General features: G+C 45.8%; 1 protein-coding gene across 1 annotated transcript; it reads right to left on the reverse strand.

The window, feature by feature from the left end:
- On the reverse strand, positions 1–27,987 carry Fib (rRNA 2'-O-methyltransferase fibrillarin). Its single transcript, XM_037422554.2, has 10 exons — positions 27,843–27,987; positions 26,600–26,920; positions 23,800–23,934; positions 20,721–20,771; positions 20,183–20,277; positions 6,656–6,826; positions 4,212–4,344; positions 2,317–2,429; positions 1,263–1,408; positions 1–140 (listed from the first exon to the last, which is right to left on the reverse strand). The coding sequence occupies exons 1-10, from the start codon at positions 27,853–27,855 to the stop codon at positions 116–118; spliced, it is 1,203 nt and encodes a 400-aa protein (XP_037278451.2). The 5' UTR covers positions 27,856–27,987; the 3' UTR covers positions 1–115.

Genomic DNA, 27,987 nt, shown 5'->3' on the forward strand with positions numbered 1-27,987 from the left:
TTTGGTGAAAATATGGGTTTATTACAGTTTACAGCCACGTAGCACGCCTTGCGATTCTGGTACGATACGATAAAAACAAAGAAAATAAAAACAGCAATGCACCGGGTCCCGGGAATCATCCTTCAGATTTCTTCGGCGGCCTGTAATTTAGAAAATAAATTATTAAATTACTTGGCAGATTATTCCTGCACAACCAACAGCGCGATATCACCGCACGAATCGAGCGTTTTATAACCACTTGGTACATTTGCAGAATATATCCTAAAGCGCCACGGATGCGGTACAGTGCTGCCATCTGCCGGGTTCACGCGAAAGCACACTTTTTTTTCTTACTGCGCGCGATGTTTTGAACGATTATTCGCTTATTTCAGCCGCTACCTGCATGTTGACCTGTGCGAGCACCAATTCATAGCGAGAATAAGAGACCATTCTTCCGATTTTATGCTATAGTCACAGTTTAGCTAATATGAATGAAAAAAAAAAAAATTCTGGTAATTCATGACCAGCAGCACAGTGAATATGAAACAAGCTTGTTTGTATATTAAGATGTCATTCTTACCCATAAGGTTACGCAGCTGATAAAGTTCTTTATGATGATTAAAATAAATTACATTGTCTAGAGGGTCGAAGACAGACAGTGTTACAAATCTCTCTGGTCCCTTACACATATTTTAGATGATTCTACTGCAGTCTTCATACATTGTGTACACCTAATTGATTGATTGGTAAACAGTGTTTAATGTCCCAAAACCACCAGATGATTATGAGTGACGTTGTAGTGGAGGACTATCGATTTCGACCACCTGGGGTTCTTTAGCGTGCACCCGAATCTGACCACGTGGGCCTACAGCATTTTCGCCTCAATCGAAAATGCAGCCGTCGCAGCCAGGTTTCGATCCCGCGACTTTCGGGTCAGTAGCAGAGTACCTCAGACCCTAGACCACCCCGGCAGGGCATTGTGTACACCTAGGTAAAGCACCATCACTAATAGAGATGATACACGACACATCAGCATGCAATATATTAAAAACAACAAAAAAGCTTTGACTAGGATTGCCTGTCAGCTTATGTACATATCCTCAGGGACCACATGCTGCACCTAATGTGTTTATGACCAGAATGTTTCAAGCAGACAGTGGTAACTGTAACAAAGTGGGGGACATTACAGCAGGGCAGTTAGCTCAAGACAATGCAGTGGGTGACATCTCTCAACACATAATACAAACGCCTCTTTCCACCACAGGGTCCGGGCAGAAATGTACCTGTACATGCCAACGACCACAGCGTGATCCCTTTCATAGGGCTCCAATGTGATTTGCTCCTGCGGCTTTAGCCGCTCCTGCTTCAGTTTCTCGACTTCACCAGCAAACACAGCCTCTGGCTCAGCCGTGGAATCGATGCAATTGGCCTGCACAAAGGTAAAAAGAAAAACAAACCTTGTGAATGAAAACACACTTCAAACTTTCTTAAATTACCGAGACTGACATTTGCAACGCACTGTTCCTGCTTCCATCCACTGCAATAAAAAAAAGCACGGCGTTTCAGAGCATCCACTAATGAGTGTTCAGCACCTGCAGCTTTTTAGGCTACGATGGCAATTTTCGTACATTCACCCCTGTACCTCTTTACGTCCTTGCACTTCGGAGACATTTCAACAAACAATGATCCTAAGTGTTCACATGCTTAGCAGCAAGTTGCGTTTTGCAAGAAATATCGTGAATATATAGGCATACAAAACAAACCTTGTGAGGCAAAAACAAACCTTGTGAATGAAAACACACTTCAAACTTTCTTAAATTACTGAGACTGACATTTGCAACGCACTGTTCCTGCTTCCATCCACTGCAATAAAAAAAGCACGGCGTTTCAGAGCATCCACTAATGTGTGTTCAGCACCTGCAGCTATTTAGGCTACGATGGCAATTCTCGTACATTCACCTCTGTACCTCTTTACGTCCTCGCACTTTGGAGACATTTCAACAAACAATGATCCTAAGTGTCCACATGCTTAGCAGCAAGTTGCGTTTTGCAAGAAATATCGTGAATATATAGGCATATTGCATCGATCGCACTGTCTTTGCAGCTCTTTTGGAAGAAACTCCCGATGCACTTATTTAACGCCTTTCATCTAGCATTGTTATTTGGATTTACGACTAAAAAATGGTCAAACTTGTATTCCTCTGCACAAACAATTTTTTTTCTTTAGTCATGTACCAAAGCACCAAGGCAAAGCACTTATTCCAGAGTAGTGCAAGAGAAAAGGTGAAGTGCCGTCTATAACCTCACGTTATCTACAAGAAAAATACCACCACACACCTTTATGGATATGACGAAGTGCCCACCATTTTTGAGAAAGTGGTGAGCATTTATAGCAACTATCCTCGCCTGGTCAGGCTGAGCAACGTCTGCAAAGATGGTGTCCACCATGCCTGCAAAGCAATCATGTTTACGTAAGTATTAGCACATATTACTGCAGCATAAAGATTTTAATTCTAAGTAGAACAGGTGTTTTGAGACCGAGAGAATACGACAACCATCATGCGTTCTAGTAAATTTACAAATGTCCGCATATATTAAATTGCATACACACTAACTGATAAAAATTTCGCTGATGAAAGAATGAATAGCACCGTGGAACACTAACTACTGTAAGAGTCCTAACAAGCGCAACCTCCCGCCCACCTTAACGCTTTTCAGCAGGTCGAAATGACTATAAATACGGTAGTGGAGGGGGCTTTCCCTGCATGAAACCAAAATTCAAGACATGGATGCAAATTCCGCCCCTCCGAAAAAGAAAAGAGCACACAAACACTTCCTCGATACAGTAATACCTCATTAACTTAACTATCGTATATCAAATTGCCCAAGTCGAAATTTCCCGTGGCACCGAACATTCGTCTATACGTCCCATGTATATTTTCCCCTTCATTTCGAAGTATATATGGGTCGATTGCGGATAACTGGAAATGTTGACTGGGAGTGGAACGAAAATTTTGCTGCTGAACCAATCCGCAAGATCCACACAATGCTGCCACACCTGAAGTCCGTTGATTTCTTTTTCTTATTTAGCCGCATCTTACACTACGTCGATGCCTTCCGCGAAAGCAATGCCGCTGCCCACCGATTATATCAACTTTGTCAAGCAACCCTGTGGCCCATCATGTGACACATGCGCTGAGCAGGGGGGCCCTGTGACCATGCTTGGTGTTGCGAACACCAAAAGTAGAAAAAATGCAGCAGCAGCATGTTGCCATGCCCTAACCTGTCTCGTTTTGCACTGCTGGCTGAATCCGTTGCCGCCACTATCGGTACGTCTGCTCGTGTCAAAAAAGGTGTAAACCGTTTCTTTTCAGTCCTTTGTATGCATAACTAGAACTTCATACGGATTTTAATGCTCAGGAATGAATTCTCAAGCAATGACAGCGGTAGTGGCATGTATGCAATGGACATAACAAATGTGGACATTTTCAAAGGGTGCGGACGTGGTTTATCGGTCACTCTGGCGTTTCCCCCCCCCCCCCCCCCGACAGATTTTTTTCCGAGTTAACCTCGGGGCATGTTTTGAAAACCGCTTAAGCGGCGATGTGAATGAATTTTCAACATGTTTTGCTGCTGTCGCTGCCGTTGATGCTAAGTGTGAGTGCGTCTTATAGCGTCAGCAGCATGAGTGAGGTTACCTTTATTGACAGGCGGCAAAAGCAGCAAAGTTCAAAAGGACATCATAACCTTTTTTTTTTTTCAGCAAGAAGTAGTTGTTCCCAAAGTTTTTGTTCACATAAGTGATCAGCTTCATTGTTTTTGGTTTATAGGAATTCAAGATAATACAAATATTTTGCATGCTCTCTTCGAATGCGTATTGCCGAAATTTTACTGTATAACTATATAACGAGTTTTTGGATATAACGAACTTATTTTCAAGTAAGATGCTACTTAGTTAAAATTAGGTTAGAGTTTATTTTAAAACAAATTTCAGATGCAGGCACTTGGGAATCACGCTGTTAAGCAGCAATGAACCAGATTCAAGAAGGCTAGTGTTGCTTGATCAATAAGTGGAGGGGATGGGTGGGGCATTCTCGGAAGTATGAAGGAAATCGTAATGAACAGTCGAATCGGAGGGAGCGCGTACTTGGAATTTTACGGTAAGCACAAACAATAACAGGAGATGCTTGGTAAAAATGGAACACTAGACTGGCGAGAAGTGGGAGCCGTACCAACGAGCATCCGATACTTGTGTGGATGGCGGGCGTCCTCAATGATGGGGATCACATTTGTCCTCTTCTGTGCCACCCCGATGAGGTCACGACCCGACCTGTGAGAGAATTCGACAGCGTAGACCAGGCCCTCCTGCATGAAGATTCATAGAAGAGTTATTTGGAAGGGTGAAGGCAAACTAATTCAGTTACACATCTCAACAAAGAAAAAAAAAGACTTTAAGGGGCCACTGAAACATTTTTTGTGTAAAGTGATTGCACCCCTCAATAGACGCTGCTGTCTACTCCTTTTGCATGGGAAATTCAAGGGGATTTCTCAACTGTTTGATATAGCTAATAATTCAATATATCCAAGATCGACTGTACTAAAGAGTGTGTTTTTGCTTGCATTCATTTATCCGGACAGTCCAATCGTCTAGACGTTCTCGCGGCCCCTTTAGGGTCCCGCAAATCGGCCGTCGACTGCATTCGAAAACTCACAATGGAGACAAGCGCTGAATCTGGCTCCTACTGATCGCCCACAACTGTAGGGCCTCACCAACAATTTCAATCACAGTTGAAACCCTTTAAAAGAGACACTGATATAAGAGACCAATGGGTATAAGAGACACCGGTGTGCCTTCAATAAAATACGCAGTGATAAAAAAATGCATACATGGTAATACCCGGCTTCAAAGGGCCACTTACCAGGTTTGACAAATTTGAGCTGACAAGCGCAATGCGTAGACGAGGCGTTCATGATCACGTCTGCCAAAATTTGTAACGTTACGCGCTGCGGAAATGGGCCAAATTTCAAAATGAACGCTGCTCCCCCTCCCTTTTGCCGGCACGCGCCCAGAGAATGAGGGCATGATGTGCGTGTATGAATGGCCCTACGTACACGGCAATGCAGTGACGTTGGTCCTCTACGTAGACGATTCTGCTCTGACATTGCAAACAGTGGCACGTGACATGGTGAAAATGATTTAACACGGCATGCGTAGTTTATGTAATTTGTTGCTTGAAGAGATTAATAATAATTTGTTGCTTGAAGAGATTAATAAAACTCTAGATAAATCATGAGACACAATAAGGGAATGTGAGCATCTTTTTGTTCCATTTGTCTCCTGTGAATTGCAACGAGAAGCGGGGCTAATGTGTCCGTGTTTCGCATGCGTTCGTGTACCCGCGGTTAGCGCACCGAGCAGACAACCACCGTGAAACGCTCCTACACTTTCGCGCACTCATCGTGCTCATCTATTCTACCGCGTCTAAGCCAGCGTTTCCAAACCATCCCGCAGAAACAGGCAGAAGACCGCAAAATAACGCTGGTCAACAAAGCAACGCTACTGGCGTGCTCCGGGGTGGACTTGTTTGGGCACGTCATGCACATGTGACCTTTTGGTCGGATGCCGGAGAGGGTGGGGAAGAGATTTGGCTTGCAAAGGCTACGCAGAGGAGCGGCAAGGGTTTCGAGCTCGCCTCTCCTAACCCTCGTTTCGCGCCGCTTCAAAAAACCCGTTTTCTCCACTCGTGATGAGACGATTCAAAAAATTTTTGTGGCAGAATGTTCCTCATCGGACAACCAACAACTTCCACTGTCTAACTAAAATTTGTTAAGGGGCCTGGTGAGTGGCCCTTTAAGAGACATCTCATATAAAAGACAAATGATGCCAGGAGCAAAACTCTTATAGAGGGGTTCAACTGTACAAGTACGATGCATCCAGGAGTTGATTTTGGTGCCCAACTGATAATATGAATAAAAAGAACATTTGATTAGAGCGGCGACAGCAAAGCCATTCAACCCAATTGGGGCTGCATAACCAACTCGCAAACAAGGTCAGCTCAGAGATTGTGAATAGGTTATCTTTGCACTGACATCTGTTTGTGCGAATTCTGAGCTTCTACCGAGTTCAGAGTGTTGGGGTATCAAGCTATTAGCTGTGTCTAGCACATTTTACACACCGCATGCGCACTTCAGCATAATTTTTTCCTATTTCTTCAGAGCATCTCTCATGGGATTTCCATAAGTGCCATGCTCAAAAACAGTCCATAATGGATAATTTGCTTTAATAAAGTTCCATATAGTTGGGTTCAATTGTATGTCTAAAAGGTTTAGGTGGGCCCGTAGAGGCAATAAGGGCCAGACCCACATGGACCTGTTCCATTTGCACACATCGATTGCAAATTGTGTTTGAACCTTTTCGTGGAAAAGTTGCATGTATTAGATCAGCCCCGAAATGACAAAGATGTAGATTCTGTGGAATAGAACAAGCTCATTGGCATGTACGCATAGTTTTGCATCAAATATCTTGGATGCCATAAGAAGCTGAAATTCCCATTGACACCTCACGCGTAGTATGGGCACTCTTGTCATTCTTACCCCCTGTATACACAACAATTTTCCAATGTCCACAAGTGACCTCAAGCGACAGTAAACTATCCCACTGGAACGCCTGACTCACCGGCCCGACGATGTCGGCCACGTGAGAGACAGTGGTGCCCGAGGCCGCTCCCAGGTAGAGCACCTTAGAGCCCGGTGGCATGTGTATCTGGTCTACACCGCCAAGGATGGCTGCAGCCAACTTAGACCGGAAGGGGTTCCATACCCTGTACTCCATCTTCACCTCATTCTCCTGAAATGACGAAACAAATGAAGAACATAGAATTCGAGTATTTCATATTCGGTGCACATTTGGCCATTCAAGGTACTACAAAAACAAGCAATGCGACTAACACTAACTTACGTTTCAAGTCAGACGCCAGCACATCCTTTTTTCTGCCTTAGCTTGACAGATCACCAATCTCCCAAATGTGCTTGTCTTGTTTTTCAGGGTTTTCCACCGCACCCTTGTTATCAACATATTTCCTACTGTCTTGTGTAATGTCAATGAATCTAGATTCACAGTCTCCAATAACCTTTTGTTATCTAAAGTTAGCAGTTATTATGAAAAAAATTAGCATTGTTCTTTTTATGAATTTCATTATAAAATTCTCTATCACGTTATTTGAAAGACATAACACACAATTATGTTTTTGAGGAAAAATTGAAAAAAATTGTTTATTTGATGTATAACTGCTGCACTTTCATAATTTCCTATTGTTGCCTTGTACGTACCCAATTCTCCAAGTGCTAATCTGAACACTTGTAATCTCTTTGTTACTTGTAACACTTTAAGGGGGGACGCGGCCCTTGAAAACAAAAAAAATCGCGAAAAAGTCGGTTTTTGAAAAACCACATTTCTGGGTTGTATGTCTCATGAACTACCTATTCTGTAATTATCAGCACCTAATTCAACTGCAAAGTGCAAAAAAAATACTTCTTTAGAGGCCGCCGCGGCGTCCAAAACAGGCACAAATCCCGAAATCAAACCAAACTTCGCGCGCGCGCCATTCCCGGACCATGCGGTCGTCCCGCGCCATCTTGGCGTTGTTTTGACCGTGAATTCTTTCTCTCTCGTTCGCCGCCTTGCAAAATGGCGTCGGCAACACAGTTGAGACGCTATTGGCGTTTTCCCGCGATGAGATGCGGAGCCCTGATTGGCTAGAGCAGCGCATTCATATCTCACGGGAGAAAGCGTGCCCACCATTGGCTGCTGTGCAGCAGCGGGGGCAATCGCTCCTCTCGATGGCGCGTCCAGCGCGCTCGCTTCGTTGTTGCTCTCTGCTCCGCCCGCCTCGAACGACGTCTGCTTACGAGCCGCTCTTCGCCTTGTGCTATCTTTTCGATCATTTTCTCTCGTTTTTTTTTCTTTTTGCACTAGTTCTGTGCCTTTCGTCTTTGTTGTTGCGGGCGATGCCGGCAACGAAGCCGAAGTCAGTGCGGAAGTCCGGTGCGCGGAGGCGCGCTATGCGGCTTGTACGATCATCGAAATTCTGCTATTCTGCTGCGGGTGCCGACTGCGTAGACGCTTGCAGCGACAGAACTGTGTTGTCGGCTGTCGCCAGTCGAGAATCCGACACATCGAGTGTGGCTGGAGCCGCAAATGCACCGAGTGTTCCCGAGATCGCCGGGCTCGACACGTGCTCCGAATCGATGCCATCCAGTGTGACACCGAGTGCTTCTGATATCGCCGGACCCAGCACTTCGTCTGAATCGGTGCCGCCATCGAGCGTGAGTGGACCATCGCTTCATCTGCGGACGCGTTTCCTAACGAAGGAAGAAATCGATGCGAATGCGAAACGTCGTGACGCCGTTCGCGCTGAACTCGAGTCTACGCCGGCGACGCAGAAGAAATTTCAACTGATGCAGCCGGCTCTTGCACCTGCAGGGACAAGTGAGGGCGAACATTTTTCGCTTGTTCAAATGAACATCTTTAACGTCGTGCTCAGCCGCACAGTGTGCAAAGAATGTTTGAAAGGTGCTATGACTGTTCGAGAGAGCACCAAGCTTGGACTTGCAACAAAACTTGAAGTCGTGTGCGCCTCTTGTGGCACCGTCGATAAATTATGGACATCACCCCGCAAAAAGGACACGCAGGCCTTCGATGTAAATGTCCGCGCCATAATGGCTATAAAGCAAATAGGCAAGGGGCAAACAGCTCTTAATGACTTTTGGGCTGCCATGAAAGTTTCTTACAGAGGTCTTCACCACAAGACGTTTCAAAAGCACTTGAAAGAGACGTTCAGGAAGCCAGAGGCCACCGCTTTGGAGAAGTTTTATGCTGATTCTGCCACAGCAGTGATCAAAACATATAAAGAAATGGACCCCAGCTTCTGCAAGGACATCACCATAGTGTACAATGCCACATGGCATAAGCGGGGTCACACATCACACATCGAAGTGGGATCGGTAATTGACTTCTTTACAGGTCTCATCTTGGATGCTGTAGTTCTTTCCAACCACTGCCTTGGATGCCAAACAGGGCCCAAACCTGCAGATGCAGCATACGAAAGCTGGCAGAAGCACCACATTTGCCAGAAAAACACAGACGCAAAATCGGGAAGCATGGAAGTGGAGGCAGGCTTGACTCTCTTTGGGCGGTCTGTATCCAAGCATGGCCTGCGGTACACCACTCTTGTGTCCAACGGAGACAGCCGTACCTTCGCTGCCCTCACAGAAGAAAGAGAATGTGTACGGGCTAGTGCCAATTGTAAAAGAAGAATGTCTGAACCATGTTCAGAAAAGGATTGGAAGTGCTCTTCGAAACATTGTGCAGAAAAGTGATAAGCCACTGAGTGGGAAGGGGAAGCTGACTAAAGCCCTTATTGAAAAGCTGACAGGATATTATGGTTGGGCCCTGAGAAACAATTCAACTGACGTAACAGCCATGCAGCGTGCAGTGATGGCAACATATCACAACGTCACATCGACTGACCAGGACCCTTACCATGAACTTTGCCCAGAGGGGGCTCAATCGTGGTGCTGCCATAGAACTGCAGAGGCAAAGCGTGAGCCACAGCCAAAACATAAACACAGCCTACCGGACTATGTCGCTGCAGCTATGCTGCCCATCTACGAAAGACTGTCACAAAAGTCGTTTTTCAGCGCTGCCTGGGAGCGAAGACGCAAAATGCATCAGAATCATTCCACTCCATTCTGTGGTCTCTGATGCCGAAGGAACAACACTCATCCTTGATCGCGGTAGAAACAGCACTGCATGAAGCAGTGCTGCGCTACAATGCCGGCTGCTGCAAAGCAACCCAAGTGATATCGGACTCCATTGGACTTCAACCAGGTCATCTGGCCATCCAGCGAGCTCGTGAAAAAGACGCTTTACGCCTAAAAAAGAATTCTAAAAGACACCAAGAGAAGATGGAGGCCAGGCAAAAGAAGAAAAGAGTGCGCCAGGACACTTCTAGCTACTGTGCTGGAGCTTTTTGAAGAAAACACGTGTTTTGAACTTTCTCGGCCTGTTTTCTCAGAACGGATTTTTTTGCTAGTTGTGGTGCTGAGGAAAGCAAGAACTCGAAAACCGTTCATCAGATTTGTGTGCCGTTTTTTTTATTCTGTTCCTGAATGACCTTGCAAGGGCGTAACAAGCTCCTTTTTTTGAAAATTGGTGCTGTTAATTTATAATAAACAATTAATTTTTGATGAATCTGGTCATTACTGGTTACATCAAATTCAAAGTTGCGTGAAAGTTTGGGGGGGGGGGGGGAATTAAAAAAAACGGCTTTGCAGCGCCCTGGGATAGCTATCAAGGAATGACCGCAATGAATTTCAGCTTTCTACTATGTCCTGGGATTTCTCACGACTCTTCCTCAGGCACCCATGTGAAGCACCCAGTTAAACCTCAATAAATCTGTAACTAAGAAACACAGCTTCGTGAAACTTAGCAGCTGTGCTAGTTTTATTGTAGTGAACAACCCCTGAAAGTTTCATCCAGATATCTTAAAAAATAAAAAAGTTCGGTCTCCAGGGTAGCCTCCCCCCTTAAAAAAATGCTCTTTTGTCGTTCTTATTTTAGTTTTTCCTTTGTATTAACATAGGAGGTCCCACCTGTGGTTTGTAACCTTGGGACCTCCTTTTGCATATTTACTTGTTATGTACATTTCTGACCCCAATAAAGAAAGATTAAAAGCTTGACTGCAGCCACTACAGAGCCGCCCCAAATTTAAGAACTTGCCACGCTAACCAGTAGGCTTGTGCGAATATTCGAGCGCTTCTAATATTTGAACGATTATTACAATATTTCAATTCACTTTGATTTAACTTTAAGGGGGGACGTGGCAAGTAAAACTAATTTTTTTATTAATGTACTGTTTGTGATGAAATTTGGTGTGTGTATGTGGATGATTGTGAGGATTCCAAATATGAAAACCGTTTTCAAATACCTCTTGTACTTTTTGAGTTACAAGCATAATTATACTAATTAATGCTCTTCACACTTAAAGAGATAATTATTGCTAAATGAAATTATTTTTTCATATTATTATGTTCCCAAAGCATCAACTTGTGCAAAGAAGCTATTAGTTGATTTTTCTAGTTCTTGTAACCATAAATAAAATTTTTAAAACATGGATGTTGTTTTGCGCACACATCGCAGTAATTATAAAATGTGTTCTAAAAATTTTAAATGATGAGTAAGAAGAGAGATAAAGCTTTATTGCACTGCTAAAGGCCTCCTGAGCCTAGTGCAAAAAACGGAACGACTCTATCAGTCTTTGTTAGAAAATGACAGATGTTCTAGCGAAGGCACATAGGCGAAAATCAAGAGTTGAGGAAACTGACTTTGAAAGTTCACTCTTGTTTGGAAGTTCACAACATGCCTAAAACACTCAGAATCCTCCTGGGCAGTAATCCTGAGATGCTGTGGCCTTGGCCTCTGTAGAGCGCAACCCAGTTTTGCGCTTCTTTGTCGTGGAAAAATGCGCCTTTTGAGCCCTCTTTACCCTTTTGGCATCCTTTTCGGCTGCTCGCCGCAAAGAGCAGTCTCCTGGATTGAAGCCCAGTTGAGCAGTGATCTCTTGCAGCGCACTCTTGCAGCCACCATTGAAACGGCAGACTGCATCTGCAACTGCACTTTCCACACTTCGAAGGGAGGCGAACTGGCTCTTGGACTGGAGTGACCAAATGAGGCTGTTCATACTCTCCACAGCGTTCTGGGTTTTTCCCTGCGCACACCTTTCAAGGAGCTCTTTGTTCGAGAGGCGCTTGTAGATTGGCAGCAGTGCCACTCGCACGTGAGGGGGCAGTTTATGTTTGTGAGGCGGCAGCGGCTCTCCCTTGGCCAATGCCTGATTGTGCGGGCACCAGGAGTCAGTCCCACTTGGGCACAGGTTGTGGTGTGGATCCTGGTCTGTGGATGTTACATGGTAATAAGTGGCCATGATGGCCCTCTCCATGCCAGGAACATCGTTGGGGTGGCTCTTAATGGCCCAGCCATAATAATTCGTCAACTTCTTTATCAGGCCCTGCGTCAGCCGGCCTTTGCCACCCATGCTCAGTCCTCGGCCTTTGGATTTGTGCTCATCAAGAAGGTTGCGCAAGGAAGTGCCCATTCTTTTTTTCACATGGTTCACACACTCCTGTTTCTTAATCACCATGTAGCCATACACCTTGTCTTGCGTGAGGGCAAGGTACGTACGGCTGTCACCGTCGCAGAGCACATTGATGTATCGAAGCTTGTACTTGGTAAACGATCTTTCAAACATGATCCTAGCTGCTTCTACTTCCATTTGGCCTGCATTAGCATCGGTGTTCTTTTGGCACTGTGGCTTGTGTTTCTCAAGCCACTCCTCATAGTTGTCGTCACCAGGCTTGGGGCCAACAGCACAGCCTTGGCAGTAGTTGGACAGGACACAGTGGTCCAAGACCAAGCCTGTGTACAGCTCGATTACACAGCCCACGCCAATATGACTTCTGTGCCCCCTCGTCATCCACGTGCCGTCGTAAATGACGTCAATGTTGCCTGGCACTCCTCCTAGGTCCTTGTAAATGTCATGCACCTTCTGTGCACTTTCTGCTTCAATGCGGGTGGCAGCTGATGTGGTGGCAGGGTGGCTGTACTTCCTTTGCAGTCTCTGGTAGGACTTGTGGTGCAGTGCTCGATGCGAAATGTCCATCGCAGAAAAAATGTCATTTATGGCAGATTGTTTTCTGCCAACTGACTGCACAGCCCTCAAAGCACGCACGTTTACCTCAAAGGGGTTCGTTTTTTGTTGCCCGGAGCACCTCGGGGACGACCACGCACTGTTCACTCTGCCACAATTGTCACAAAAAAGTTCCATCCTCGCTGCGAGTCCAAGGCAGTGCGTAGTCTCGAGGCGTATCGACCCTTCGTCACACTTGTTGCACTTTACTGACGAAAGCAGACCGTTCAGCATCTTCTTATTTACAATGAAGAATGTGGAGTCCTTACCGCCGTCATTTTCGTCGCAGCCTTCGTTCAGAAGCTCGAGCTTCCGCTTTGAAGCGGACTTCGATGCTACGGCATCCAAAACATCCCGCCTTGTCTGCGCCCGCTGCGCGATTTCTTCACTGCTCGGAATCTGGGCCGAAACTCGCGATAGAATGTTCGACGCGCGCACGCCCGGAGTTGCAACGGCTGCCGACGCGGTGCCACCGCAAGCGGGTTTGCGAGAGCGTCCATCACGGTCGACGGCATCCGGCGGTCTGACATACGACGATGTGGCACCTTCCACACTCTCGGCCTCACAACAATCAGCGAAGGGTCTGAGTAGAGGCTCCGTGACGCTTGAAGAGCATGCTCCGTCCGGAACTGCGACTGGGACGGCAGCCGCAGTCGTCTGCCCTTTGTTCCAAGCTTTCCGACGCTTGCCGTACTTGTGGACGCTCCGGAACTTTTTTTGCGGCAACATAGCACCGCAGTATGAGCAAGCACTCAGAAGAGACCACCGATGTAAACAAAGCTTGGTAAAAAAAAGCACGCGAACTATCACAAAAACAGCAAACTGGCAAAAAACGAAGCGCACGCCGGATGATTCCGACACGGCGGCCGCAGATGCGCTCGCGCTTCCAAGGTTGCCAAGGCGCGCGGCGCAGCTTTGACCAGTAAGAGGTCGCGCCTGCTACCACGTGACCCGCGCAGCCAATTGCCGTTCTTCGTTTTCGTTTTTTTACTTGCTCCTCGCGCTTTTATTTTCACTCGGCGAAATACGAGACCGCGACCATCAGGAAGCCGGCTTTCTCCTCTTTCCAAAGCTACCAAAATGGCGGCCCACGGTCAACAACTTGGCGCGTTTGTGCGGCGTGAACAACACCGTTTCAGGGGCTTTTTTTTCGCACTTTTCGGCGACTAGCCTCGGCAAAAACACTATTTGCGGGATTTGTAGCGCACGTTTCGCTGTAATATTTTAGAACAAGGAAGTTGAAGGTCTGAAGATTACGAAAAAAAATAAATCAGAAAATCGCATATTTTGACCAAAATCGGCACTTTACTTGCCGCGCCCCCCCTTAAACTATTGAAAATCCTGAAGTATTCGAAATGAAAGAATAGATCATGCGTTTTTCTCAGCATGTGAACCCACTGTATAAATTGTTTCACTGCTGTGTAGGAGTGCGACATCGTGCATAGTACATATTTCCAGGGGTAATCCGCATTGCCACGAAGCAGGCCTTTAAATATTGAAAGGTGAGAGCGGAGCGGTAGGTCAGGCTGTTGTGCCTGATTATCGTCTCGCCAAGCTCAAAGACTTGATCAAAGAATATGGGCCTTCAGACACCTTCAATTGTGACAAGACGGGGCTGTTTTTCCGAATGCTGCTGAATCACTCTCTGGCATTTTCGGGTGACCCGTGCGCCGGCGACAAGCTCAGCAAGGAGCACATCATAGTGATGGTTGGTGCCAACGCAACCAGAACAGAGAAGCTCCCTCTTCTTGTAATAGGAAAGGCGAGAAACCTAAGATGTTTAAGGGCAGTGACCACCCCTCCGTCGACATATGAGAGCACATCATCGAAAGCGTAAATCACCCAATCTTTGTTCAAGCGTACGTACAAAAAATTGACTGCAAGTTTGCGCGTCAGCACAATAAAGTCATCTTCTTCGTAGACAACTGCGGCGCACATGGAAGCGTGCCTAATCTTGAGGCCATTCGGCTGTAATTTTTGCCACCGAATACCACAAATGTGCTCCAGCCAATGGATGAAGGTGTCATCAGAAATAACAAAGCACACTACCGTGACCACCTGCTCAATCGTACCGTGCTGTGCCCTGACAGCGGCAAAGCCTACAAACTCGACGTCCTAGTCACCATCCATATGCTAGCCGAGGCAAGGAAGGCGGTGAGGCCGGAGACCATCGAGAATTGTTTTAGGCATGCGGGTTTCAGTACCGCTGAAGATGCCGAGGCAGATGAGCCGGACATTTGCGGTCTGGACAGCGCAATGGATGGTGGGAAGGACCTGATCCGCTGTCTGCGAAATGGTGGAGTGATTGTTCCTGCCACAATGACATTCAAGGACTTCGCTCGTGCAGATCACAATATGGTTTCGTGCGCTGAGCCCACAGAAGATAAAATTCTGCGGCAGGTTGCACCGCAGCTAGAGAGCGACTCGGATGACGACAAAGATGACCGCCCGCAGCCGTCGGCGGTACAAATCATTGACGTGGTGACACTCTTAAGAGGAGAAGCGGGTCTTGAAATGGCGAAAAATCGCAAAAAAAGTCGATTTTTAAAAAAGTGCAGTACCGCAAAGTTCAAACATTTAATAATCTCCTGGCGAAATATAAAAGCTGTATTCAATCTAGAAATACTAAAAAAAAAAAACAGCGTTTTACATGTCTAGCTGCAGACGAAATGACCGAAAATTGGCTAATTATGCTGGAACTTCGCATGCTCGTAACTTCTGAACGCGGCGACCGGGCACCGCCATCTTGGTGTCATTTTGAAACTGCTTTCTTTGTGAGTCTTTTGCCCATCTTCAAAATGGCGCCGGTGCAGCGAGAGTGACGCTACCACTCCTTTTCCAAAGGTCGCTTGCGCGCACGTGATTGGTCAAAGCGCGCGTTCGCCCTGCGCGCTGGCCTTGTTTGTTTTGCTTTTTGTTTGCCCAATCTCGCGTTGTGATCGTGCACTCGCTCAGTTCGGGATTTCGGCTGCTCCGCGAGGTTCTTCATGCTGGCAACTTCACTACCACGTTTGAACTACTGCGATTATTAAGCTGCTCAAATGTCTGAAGACATTCGTTTGAACAAAACTATGCGCCGCGTACAGTCGAACCTCGATATATCGAACGGCGCGGCGATCGCAAAATAGTTCGATATATCCAGTATCCAGAATTCGATATAAAAAAATCACGAAAAAAATGCGTCAACAGCTTGCTGAAAACAACGAACGAACCGTTCAAGCGTGGTGCAGTAAATACTCACTTGAAGATTCAAACATAGTATGTATTGTGTTGGTTTAAACTATTGAAAAAGAGTAGCCTGCTTTTTGTTGGCCATGGCGTGTTTGACGACTGCGTCCTCAATATAGTCCAGGCGATCCATAAGTGATAGGCCGGTGCCTTCAATCGCGCCACAGTGTCAGCGCACAAGGGCCAAGGCAGCTACGACCTCAGCTGATGTCGGGAGTGGGGCACTATCAGCGCTTGCGGGATCCACCTCAGCAGAGTCTTCATTTGGCTGCTCAGCAGTAGCTTCGGCGACAATTTCCCCATCCGTGAGCTCCGTCGTCCGGAGTTAGGCCTGCCGCGACAGGCCTAACTCCGAACGCACGAACACTGCGAGCACAACGACCGATGCCTGCTGATGCTACGGGGAGGAGAGGAGCTCGCAACAAGTGCGCAGTGTGCCGTTGACACCATAGAGACTGCAACGACTGCAAGCTGCAAGGCTGCGGCGTGAGTCCGGGTGTAAAGCGCGCACATGGCGCGCCCATGCTGGCTCGCCTGACTGCTTTCCCTTTCCCGGCGGCAGCGCGGGCCGCGTTCGAGACAGTCGTCTGCGTCCTTTCCCTTCTATACTTTCCTCCTCCATCATTACCTCCCACTCCCCTTCCTTGCGCGAAGCCGTGTCGGTGCCTTCGTATTGAAAGAAAATAACAGCTCCGCGCATTTCTCTTCTCTTTCCTCATTTAAGAACCTCTACCACAAGGCTGCGGCGTGCGTATGCCGCTACGTTAAAGTGGCGCTCTCAGCGCCATCGATCTGTGCAGCATTTGTAAACACCCGTCACTCTACCGCTACTTTCGAGAGTTGCGGGAAAGCTCGCCGCCTGTCAATTGAGAGCGGGCGGTATGGTGTGGCTGAGTTTGATATATCCATTATATGTCAAACTTTCTTTGAAATAAAAAATCAATAATGCATGCGATTTCCCGCGTGATATAGGAACCGTTCGACATAGGCAATAGTTCGATATATCCGTGTTCGATATATTGAGGTTTCACTGTAGTCGGAAAGAGATGACGGTGACCATGGAATGCCCGACAAAATTCGCTGGGGCATGTCCCACAATCGCCGCTGGACGGACTGAACACGCAGCTGCATCCAGCGTGGACGCCTCGAACCATAATTCACGGAACACATCATAATTGCGGAATTGATTGATGATTGATATGTGGGGTTTAACGTCCCAAAACCACTATATGATTATGAGAGACGCCGTAGTGGAGGGCTCCGGAAATTTAGACCACCTGGGGTTCTTTAACGTGCACCCAAATCTGAGCACACGGGCCTACAACATTTCCGCCTCCATCGGAAATGCAGCCGCCGCAGCCGGGATTCGAACCCGCGCCCTGCGGGTCAGCAGCCGAGTACCTTAGCCACTAGACCACCGCGGCGGGGCATAATTGCGGAATTGCCTGTAGACACATCAAATACAGCGCCGCAGCCCACAAAATCGAGCGCGTGCGCCTCGTTCAGCCATGCCTCAAGTGCTGTCGCAGAGCACATCGGGGATCGTCGGTTGGCAGTTTGTGTCCAAAAAAGCAACTTGGCACAGGTAGTGTGTATATTTTGTCAGCCCAGGCGTCGAGTGCTATCAGAAAACACGTCAATAACGTTTTCTTATTGGCTGAAGAAAATGGCCAGCGTGCAGGAAGTGTGGCCAACGTGAAAAAGCACTTGGCGTCAAGTCGGAAACTGAACGAAAATTTGAACTTCTTGGCGTGGACATGGAACAGGGGAACGTCACAAGAGTGGAACAGAATTTTCGATCATACCTACATTTGAGCGTGTTTAATTACCATCTCAGACTTATGATTTGCGCCAACTGCGGAGACAGTGTCTAAGTAGCAAAGAAAAGAGTAGGAGGAGGAAAGTTTAAGCGGAAGGACAGGGAGGTTAGGCAGTTCTTAGACCAAGTGGCTACACTGTGAAAGAAAAGAGTACTTCAGTGTGAAACTCGTGATAGCATGCTCAGCGTGCGGCATGCGCGATGAGCGATTTGCTTCACTGAGGGTGACTGAAGATTCATCAATATCGTCATTTAGGTAGGCAATCAAGACTATGCAGCCAGGGATGCCACGACAAACAAGCTCATGAATAGGCGCTAGCCAACAGTAAACACTACCTACAGTCCTGGCCAGCTGTAAAGTGTAGATTCAAGCCCTTGTCATTGTGAGAATTAAGTACTCCCCCCCCCCCCCCCCTTTATTTTTGTGACCCTGACGGAGGTGCAAATAGTGACAGCACAGACTGCATAAGCCTGTCATTTTTGGGCGCAGTGTACACATACAAGCAGAAATACAACGGTTAAGTGTTTGGTAGCAGCTTTCTGGCACTATTTACAAGGACTATGCATGCTAATACAGCAAATTTTTCATGGTTCCTGTGACATTGTTGAAACATATATGACATTATCTTGTTCCTGAAAGGCAAAGCTACATAATGATGCCATTTATACAGTTATGTTGCAATTGCACATCAATTTGTGGAAAACTGAAACTTCAAATGCATTTATCTCAGTTTTATGATATTAAATGTACAGTCGAACCCCGCTACAACGAAACTGCCGGGTGCAGAAAATATTTTATTGAAGCAAGAATTTCATTGTAGTGAAATCGAAAAAAAATATAGCTGATCTGAGCTAGCTAAACAAAGGAACGTTTGTTCTTAAAATTAAAAAAGTGTCCGCTGCTTCCTATTCTTTCCCAGCAGCATCATACGCGATTCAGTCATGCATAGCAAGGCCATGGTGAAAACACTGAAATGACGCCTATAACCACATTCTTAAGCGTGCCGAACAGTTGCATTAACAAGTTAACACCAGCAGCCATCCGCCATCAAAGTGTATCCAACAACGCAGAGATGGAGCCAAGGTATCGTGGAGCGGTGACTTTTGCCTTATTCTATGCCATTCGTATCATTCATATCTCGCGGCTGGCTGATTTGGTTAATAACACGGACGAACAGCCACTCTGATTAGGTACCACACTGGCCAAGCGTGAATAAAATAAGCATTGGAATCGGAAAAGGCATCGCTCCGCGCTTGCATCCAACAGCTGCGTGAAGGAAACCATAAACAACTGAGCGACTGAGCTTCAGCTTCGGATCGTCTACAGCTAGGAAACAAACTAGTGGCAAAAGCAGGACCATCCACCATGATCAGGGCAGTCTTATTGCTATCGTTATCGAGCAATGGCAGTGCCCATGCTTGCTGAACAGCGGCGGTTTTTGGTGGTGCCAGTGTGTTTTAGACTTCAAAGTGTTAATGATTGGATTTCCTGCATAGCAATAAATATCTGAGCCTGGAATTGCATCGTGAAATTTCGTTGAAGCGGGACGGCAGAAGAAAAAGTGTTCGTTGTGGCGACAATATTTATGCATTGACTTTTATGGACTGCTGTTGGGGAACTGTGAATTTTTCGTTGTAGCAGAAATTTCATTGAAGCGGCGTTCGTTGTAGTGGGGTTCGACTGTAACACGTAGCGTTACGGGGCATTTTGAGATGTTTTTATTGACTCACAATAACAAGTTTGAGATACCAATGCGTTCATATTGAATAGATCTAGCCGGTAAAGCTATTTATTTTCTTCTATATGCTGTTCAACAAATTATAATTCACGATGATTGTACAGGATATAAGGCAGAAATTTTTCACTCATGTTTGTATTCATTTATTTTACATTTGAAGTTTGTTGCAAACAATAAAATTAGCACCACCGGCTAGACCAGCTCTCTCCCAATATGGATATATACTTTGTTTTTGTGTTTGGCATGTTGAAACTGCCAAAAAGCCCCGTAAAAAATATGTTGTGTATTATAAAAATTAAGTATCTTCTGTTCTGATGCAGCTATCAAAAATCTACTTAGAGATTTGGAATCTGTGAATAAGTGTACCAAGTTTCATTCATTTCAGACAAATAATAAAAAAAATTTTTCAACACCCACATCTCCCCTCAATGGGCAGTTAACGATGAGGATGTCATCCTGCCACAAAAAAAAAAAAAGGCAAATGCAATTGCTTGCAGGCGTAATATCAAAGACTTTTTTAAGCCAGCCTGAATGCAATAAATTTTATTTTGGCAAAAACGAATTTTTTAAACTGTTCAAGTTTTCGGACTATTTTTCGGTCCCCTCCAGGTTGGAACAATCAGTTGACCGCTGTAAAACATGTTCTGTGATAAGCTTTTGTGGTCACTTACCTCAACTGAAATGCGCTTCTCTCCGTAGACAGACTCTCCGACCACGAGGTTTTTGGTGACAAGGGCGTCTTCTTTTCCACGTGCAATAAAGACACCTGGACAATGAGAAAGAATGCCGTCACGTCACTTGGAGCTCAGAAAATGGCAATTCTAAAATTTCATGCCCAAGAAAACTTCATTAGTGTTATGAATTATCCACTGTAGTGGATGTTACACCCCTCTTACATATAAAACGATTCAGATTTCGGTGTAAAAACAACAGAACGAAATAGTTTTTAAACACTGCCTGATGGGGCTTCACAATACTGTGTGGTAATGGGAAGATTGACAACACATGAATGACGAGATGCGCTAACTGCTCGCAACAAATTCTTTCACCTAACAATAGCCTCAGCTTATTGCTGGAGATTGCATTGCTGATTTTGGTATGTACTAAGGACAAAATAGAAAAATCCTTTGATATAATGACCACATTTGGCAGAATTACATAGCTTATTGTGAACTGGTTAGGCCTTATCTTTTGAAATGAGTAACATACCTTCATGCCTGTGAGGCTCAATGAAAACTTTCTTGCCTCCCCTGAAACCACCTGCAATTGATAAAGACAAGAACTGTGAGAGATGCACATCTTACACTTCATATAAGCTTATGTGGCAATGTTGATTGCGATAAGAACTTGCTGAGATTTAATGCACAATGTCATCAAAATGCTCAAAAAGCAATAAAAAAAACTTCAAAAGAAACTTCAACTCCCAATAAACGAAACTCACTTAAACGAAAATGCCTCATTAATGAAACTTAACGGGCTCATATGGCTGTATTTCTATGTCTAGCTCAGTAAAATTCATCGGTTAACCGAAACACTGCTTATTAGTCACCTACGGTTAAATGGCACAAATGCTAAGCCCAGCATAGACTCGCTCATGCCAAAGGTAGTTTCACAACCATGGCACCACCTCAAGACAGGCCGATTGAGTAGCCATTCTCGCTTGTACTATAGCGCCTAGAATATACTGGCGTGCAGACAGCCAAGCGTTTCCAATAAGAGATGCTGGCACTACCGATGACGAGTTCCTCCGGAGGCCATCAGACGGCGACACCCTTAGGGACTGTGCTATCCGAGCGGCGGGGCACATTGAGACCGCGCGTCGCATGCGCCTCACTTGCGCTTTGGATGCACTTCAGATGTGTGTTCATAAACCCAGTCGGTTGCGGTGTAGTTGAGGGGCATTTCTGCTGTTGCGCACATAGCGCATGCCTCTGCATGTCTTTGCCGTGATTCTTTTCTGTGTGCGTTGTTCACGCATGTGTCTCTTCATGAAACCGGGATGCCGTCGCAGAAAAGAAGGCATAAGGAGAGTGCCTGATTTTTTTTTTTTTTCCATATTGTGTGAGTGGATACTGCTCTAATAACGAACGGGTCTTATTATTCAGCGGCCCTGAACACCCAGAACACTCAGCTGAGTGGGAGAAAAACGTGAAGCGAAAAGATCGTAGGCTACCGCCTGACATTAGAAATATTTTAGTGATGGCTACATTTAGCACTCCTTCAAAATTACAGTAGACGGTGCCATCAGTTGAATTCTCAGTGAAAAACTCAAACCGAAAATTTGTATCCATTTTATTTGCAGCTGTCAATTTCTTTCCACGGACAAGATGTTTTCTCATTTAGACCGGTGTTGCCGACTCCGGCATTTCTATGAAATGAGCTCTTTAATGCTGTTGTGTTAATTTTCATTATTTATCTTGCACCACTCGACAATGTCCGCATCTATACCGGGTAATTCAATAAACGAGTCAAAAATCTTCAAAAACGAAAATTCTATATGAGCTGTAAAATTAAGCTATTTAGGTTTAATGAATTCAGCTAGCATAAACGTCATTAGAAAATTGAAGTTCATGTGAAGAACTCATCCTACTTTTGAGCAATAGCTTATAGTAAATACCGAGAGTTTAACTGTTGAATTTTGTTAAGCTTGATTAGAGTTGACTTCTTTCCTCGGAAACCACCCATGGTTATTTATATATTGGTAATTTTTTTATCAAACACTCGATATCATGTACCGTATTAATGATAACAGGGCCATAAGTACATTTGTAAGTGCAACAAAAAAGTATTGCTTTGACTACGCCTCGCCTCCCAAACAGCCTTGACAGTTCTAAGTGGGCTGGGAGAGCCCATAGGCGCCTGTCACACTCGCAGGTTGGCTGGAATGTTGGTAGAGACACGGCCGTGGTACAGACGCCGCCGACACTACTCCCCTCGGGCTCTGGCTCGAGCCGCTCGGCCTAGCACGGTCCCCGCGGCTATTGCCGCTTGGCGGCCGCTGGTGGAAAACATCATTCTCCGTGCCACCGCAACGGTCGCGGTCGGCACACTAGTAAGCATGTTCTAGGCACTATACTTGTGCTGGCTGCGGGAGCAGAGCCTGCGAGTCAGTTGTGTGTTAGGCCTATTTGTGCGGCGGGGATCACGATGTATATTTCAGCCCGATGGAGAGGAAGCGGCCGCACCATGCACTCTCGCTTGAAAAGAAGCTCTAAATTCTTCAGGAGCACGTTCGAAGCGACCTGCCCAAGACGGAGGTGGCGAAAAAATAGAACATCTCAAAATTCATGTTATCGTGGATCTGGAAAGAGAGAGAAAAGACTGAAGGTGCTGTAAAAAATGGAACCTTTACCTCTAAACGGATGTGGCAACGCCTTATGAATAACTAGAAAAAGTTCTTTTTTTGTGATTGAAGCGTGCACAGAGTTCCAATTTGCCCATAAGCGGACCAATTCTCGAGCAGAAAACTTAGAGATTTCCATGCAAATAATGGTCATGCAAACTCAGAACTTCGCCCTAAGCGAAGGATGGCTCAGCTGCTTCAAAACACGCCAATGCCTAGTCTTTAAAGCAATCTCAGGTGAGAGTGCTGCAGTCAACAGGTACATTTGCACCAACTGGACAGAGAAATTTTGATGAGCTCTAAGCCACGTCTTCAACGTCGATGAGATGGTCTTTTTTATAAAGCCCTTCCATCAGACTCTCACCTTCAATGGCGAAGCCTGTAGTGGAGTCAGTAAAGATCGCATCACTGTGCTGGTTGGTGCAAACATGGCAAGAGATGAGAAATTGAAACTGTTGGTAATAGGAAAATCAAAGCACCCACGTTGTTTCAAAGGCGTTCGACAACTTCCTGTTGCGTACCATGCGAATGGAAGAGCGTGGATGACCATGGTCATTTTCAAAAACTGGTCAGGTTTAAGGACTTCAAGCCTGGAGTTCTCCCCAGCTAATGCAACGGAAGTGAACCAGCCGATGGATCAAGGGGTTATTCAGAACATGAATGTTTATAGATTCTTTACACCAGACAATTGCTTCATCGTATGCTGCTTTGAGCAGACAGCAGAAAATGGTACAGCATAAATTTATTGGCAGCCATCCACATTTTGGCTTGTGTCTGGGAGCGATTGAAGGCAACAAAAACACACAGATGCTTTCACCATGCTGGCTTTCAAGCGCAAGAAGCAGAACCTGATGAAGAAGAAAGCCCTGCTTGCAGCTCCAAGTGTGCTTGTGTATGTACACTTACAATGATTGAAAAAAAGAAACACAAAAGTCTTGCACTCACCACGTCCTCCGCCACCACGGCCTCGTCCACCTCCTCTGCCACCCCTGTCGCCCCCTCGTCCACCACGACCCCCAAAGCCACCACGACCTCCGAAACCACCGCGACCTCCAAAGCCTCCACGGCCTCTAAAGCCACCTGAAACAAGCAGAAGACTGTTGATGAACATTCCTGAAGATATGCCAGATGAATTAAAAGCTTGTAAGCTTATGAACATGTGAGCAAAGCTACTGCTAGGCTATCAAAAAAAAAAACTCTCAATACACTCCCAAAGCTTTCAACGAATAGCAACTATCTAACAGTATACAAGTTTTTGTATGTGGCCCACAGCCGGTACTGGTTTCACCTATGCTCAACAACACACATAAAAAGTGGTGCATACGGCAGTCCGTTACGAAAGGGAACATTCAAATGAATGGCGTGTGCTCCGCGGCAGATAGCTACTTGAAGTACCAGCATGAGCAACCACATAGGGCGCTTTTGGCATCGGACTGAGTAACAAGCAGCACAAGACTGCACTGCATGTACTGCCATTTGTGCAATTGTACAGCAAGGAGATAGTTTAGAACATGCTTACATATCAGCTATTCCTGGTTATTGTGGCTGCCAACAAATTATGCCAAAAGTAGACATGCTTGCTGTACACAACTTGTATTGACATCACTGTGGTCGCCATCTGCTGCATGCTTGCTCAACTACGCAAAGCAAGAAACGGTGACACCCAGACCCAGTGCTGGTTTCCCCTACAATCCTTTGTGTTCCCCCTTGACGCATCTGGCAAACAGAAAAAATCCCAGAGAGGGGAGAAAAAAAGAAAAAAAAAACATTAAGGAGGGGGGGGGGGGGGGGTCAAGCAACTGTCTGTCCATCCCTGTGTCCTGACACTCTTGAATGCATTAAAATGTCAAGGTGACCCCCATCTTCAGGTACCCAGCGCAGAGAACCTGTCTTTGACGTCACGTGCAAGTTAAGTATTGCTGCCTTTCCAAGAACACTAACATAGTGTTTTGGACCTCCTAGTACTGTGTCATACTGAAGCTTTAGCATACAAAAAACGAAGAGATAAAGTAGTGCGACCAACACAGGTGCTATACAAAGGGCGCCTGTGTGCATAGGTCGGCAAACTCAGATTGAGCAGTAAGCTTGAGTGAGCTCGGTTGAGAAAAAATTTTAACGACTCTGGCTGAGGAAAATTTTGACGAGCCTAAGTGACCTTCGTATTTTTTGCTGACATATGGCTGTGCATGTCACACGTTTCCTTACCCGTGTTTTCAAAGAAGCTGCCTCAGAGCGCAGGCCACATGCACTTTCTTTTATGGGAGACCATAATGAACAATCCACCACAAAATAATGCAAACCATGCGAGTGCGCAGTGAAACTAGTGCCTGCCGATGTCAAAAGCATCGCTGTGGCCCGCAAGTTAAAGAGAAATGCTCTAGACAGAGGACACCTTTCCACTAGTTGGCAATTTCACCACGCACTTGACCAGCCCGTATTATTTCATGTTTATGTTTGAGTTATGTTTGAGTTTATTCAACCACATGACAAGTACATGAAAATACACTGTATACGTGGTTTGGTGCGAAGGGAAAAAAGCTGCATTTCACAGCTTGACTGGCCCCTTCACACAGAAAAACATCTACACTACAAATTTACAAAAAATTACAAAAATTACAGGCAGCGGAAAGCGACAATACAAAAAGAAACACGCATGTGGCCCATGACAGCAAATAATAGAATCACAACTCTAAAATACATACAAAAATATACATAACAAAGCAATGCATGAAAGAATAAAAACTGAATAACCATTACAAAAATCACCCAACATTCATTTACAACACAATCAGCACAACCGATTTAACATTTCAGTTTTAGACAATATACACGGATTATCAGTTGTTAGTTTCCATTTGTTCATCACACTTGGAAGGCGGTAACATAGTGTTTCAAATCCATAGTTTGTGCGAGGACAAGGTACGTGCCAAGTCTCCGTACACCGAGTAACGCAACTGGCAGGATTTGGTTGCAAGGTGGCCAAAGATCGTAAAAAGATACTTCCTCTGTGTATTTCTGATTTAAAAGCTGACATAAGCTGGTATTCGTAATAACAGGTAATGCTTAAAATTCTATATTTTGCAAATATTGAAGCAGTGTTTGCATTATAGGATACACCTTCAATGCACCGCAAGGCATTTTTTTGTAACACGACCAGGTTCTTTAGAGATGCTTTAGAGCCTGTAGACCAGACCAGATGACAATAGTGTAAATGTGAAGAAAAAAGAGCATTGTACACTAATATTTTTTGTTTCACAGGTAGTATATTTTGGCATCGACGCAACACACCTAGAACTTTACAAAGTTTGTGACTAATGTGTTCTGCATGGTAATTCCATGCCATGTGTTCGTGAAAATGGACACCGAGAGTTTTAACTGTTTGACAAAGTTTAATTTCAACGTTATTAAGTATTAGTTTGTGACCGACTGTACATCATTTCTATACTGCTTGCATGACTAAATATGTCAGAATGCGTAACATTTTTATCTAATGGGTTCAGGATAATTTCACTCTGCAGACCAACAGGTTTCTCTCTACAGGCGCATGTTTAGCTAGACTTTCAGGATGCGTTAGTCATACTTTACTCCACTATAGAAGGCAGATTCACAGTAACTGCCTAGAAGCGTTATGTCGCTAGAGGACAGAGGAAATAGTGATTACGGTGCGTACCTTTGTTGGCGCATACCACTGACGCACTAAGACAACATGTACGTTTCAGTGAACCAAACTACACCAAGCACATACCGCGTCCACCACCATCTCCGTCGCCGCCGCCGAAACTGCTCCGTCCTCCGCGGCCACCACCAAATCCACCACGGTCGCCGAAGCCACCTCGGCCGCCACGATCACCACCACGGTCACCGAAGCCACCTCGGCCGCCACGGTCACCACCACGGTCACCGAAACCACCTCGGCCGCCACGATCACCACCACGGTCACCGAAACCACCTCGGCCACCACGACCACCAAAACCTCCACGGCCGCCAAAGCCTCCGCCGCCTCCGCCACGATCACCAAAGCCACCGCGGCCACCTCTGCCGCCACGATCCCCTCGAGGAGTGAAGCCTACGAGCAAGCAAAAATTTGACAGCTCTTCACGCCATGATAAGATACAGCTCTAAGCTTTCCAGCAAAGCTGAACAAGTGCACCAGCTCGAAGCACGCCGTCGGCGCTGCGTTTTCTGTGTTGCCTCGGCGATATCACTAACAGCCATCGTCGGCTAGTCGCTTCAAATCAAGCTCTCGAGGTACGAATACTAAATGCTGCGACAGATAAAACGCGAGCACGGCTGTCCAGACAATAACAAGCAAAAGTAGTCGTAACACTTCAACAAAACAAAAACAACCAAGATAGGGCGGTTTCAAAACGGCGCGCGCGGAACTACACGATTGTGTTTGGTCAACAGCTAAAATAAAACGCTCGACAATTCGTTGTAGCAAATTTTGTGAGCGTATGGGACCGAAATTAATGAACACTAGGCTATCAGGAGCAAATGCTACGTTGAAAAGTACGCTGGTCTGGGAATGTTGCTGCGATGTGAGACAAAAAAACAGCACAAAAGAGAAAATGCCGGCAAGTCCGTTTTTTTTTTTTTGATATCGTATTTTGATATGGCCAACGCGTAGAAAGGCCAGGTGTTCTCGACCAAAACAACCAAGATGGTGACGGTAAAGCAGGTCGCAAGTGCATCAGGACAATTACAAGCAGCGAGCGTTAAGGCACACAATAAAGCCTTAAAGGCCCTTGACAATGCACAGAGGCGTAGGAGGAGAAAGCTGTTGAACACAAATTTGAACCAATCGTTCCTGTCACCACTACACGCAGGCCCACTGTTCACGCGTGCGGCACTAAAACACCGCCTAAAAACAACAACGTGCCAACCTAAACGCTAATTTATGTATTACACACTTCATTAAGTCTGCGCTGAAGGACTCCGAAGCCGTCAGCAATTGAAAAATCGTCGCAAAAGCCAATCAAAAAGATTACCTGGTCGTCCCATCTCTCCCACCACGTGTTAGCAAAAACCACGCTTGCTTCTTGCGGCAGCCCGCGTTGCAGAGAGAACCGGTGAACGCCAACAGTTAAACAGCACCGCCCTCCACGACACCGCAAAAAAACGTCAATTAAAAAT

This window comes from Rhipicephalus microplus, chromosome 4 (genome assembly GCF_043290135.1).
Source record: "Rhipicephalus microplus isolate Deutch F79 chromosome 4, USDA_Rmic, whole genome shotgun sequence".
NCBI classification, from domain to species: Eukaryota; Metazoa; Arthropoda; class Arachnida; order Ixodida; family Ixodidae; genus Rhipicephalus; species Rhipicephalus microplus.

Bases quoted from the DNA above. Each gene is read 5' to 3' on its own strand.
- Fib (XM_037422554.2), bottom strand. The intron at 20,278-20,720 runs GTATGTTACTCA...CTCATTGTCCAG, and splicing joins TGAGCCTCACAGGCATGAAG to GTGTCTTTATTGCACGTGGA. The intron at 4,345-6,655 runs GTGAGTCAGGCG...ATCTTCATGCAG, and splicing joins TGGCCGACATCGTCGGGCCG to GAGGGCCTGGTCTACGCTGT.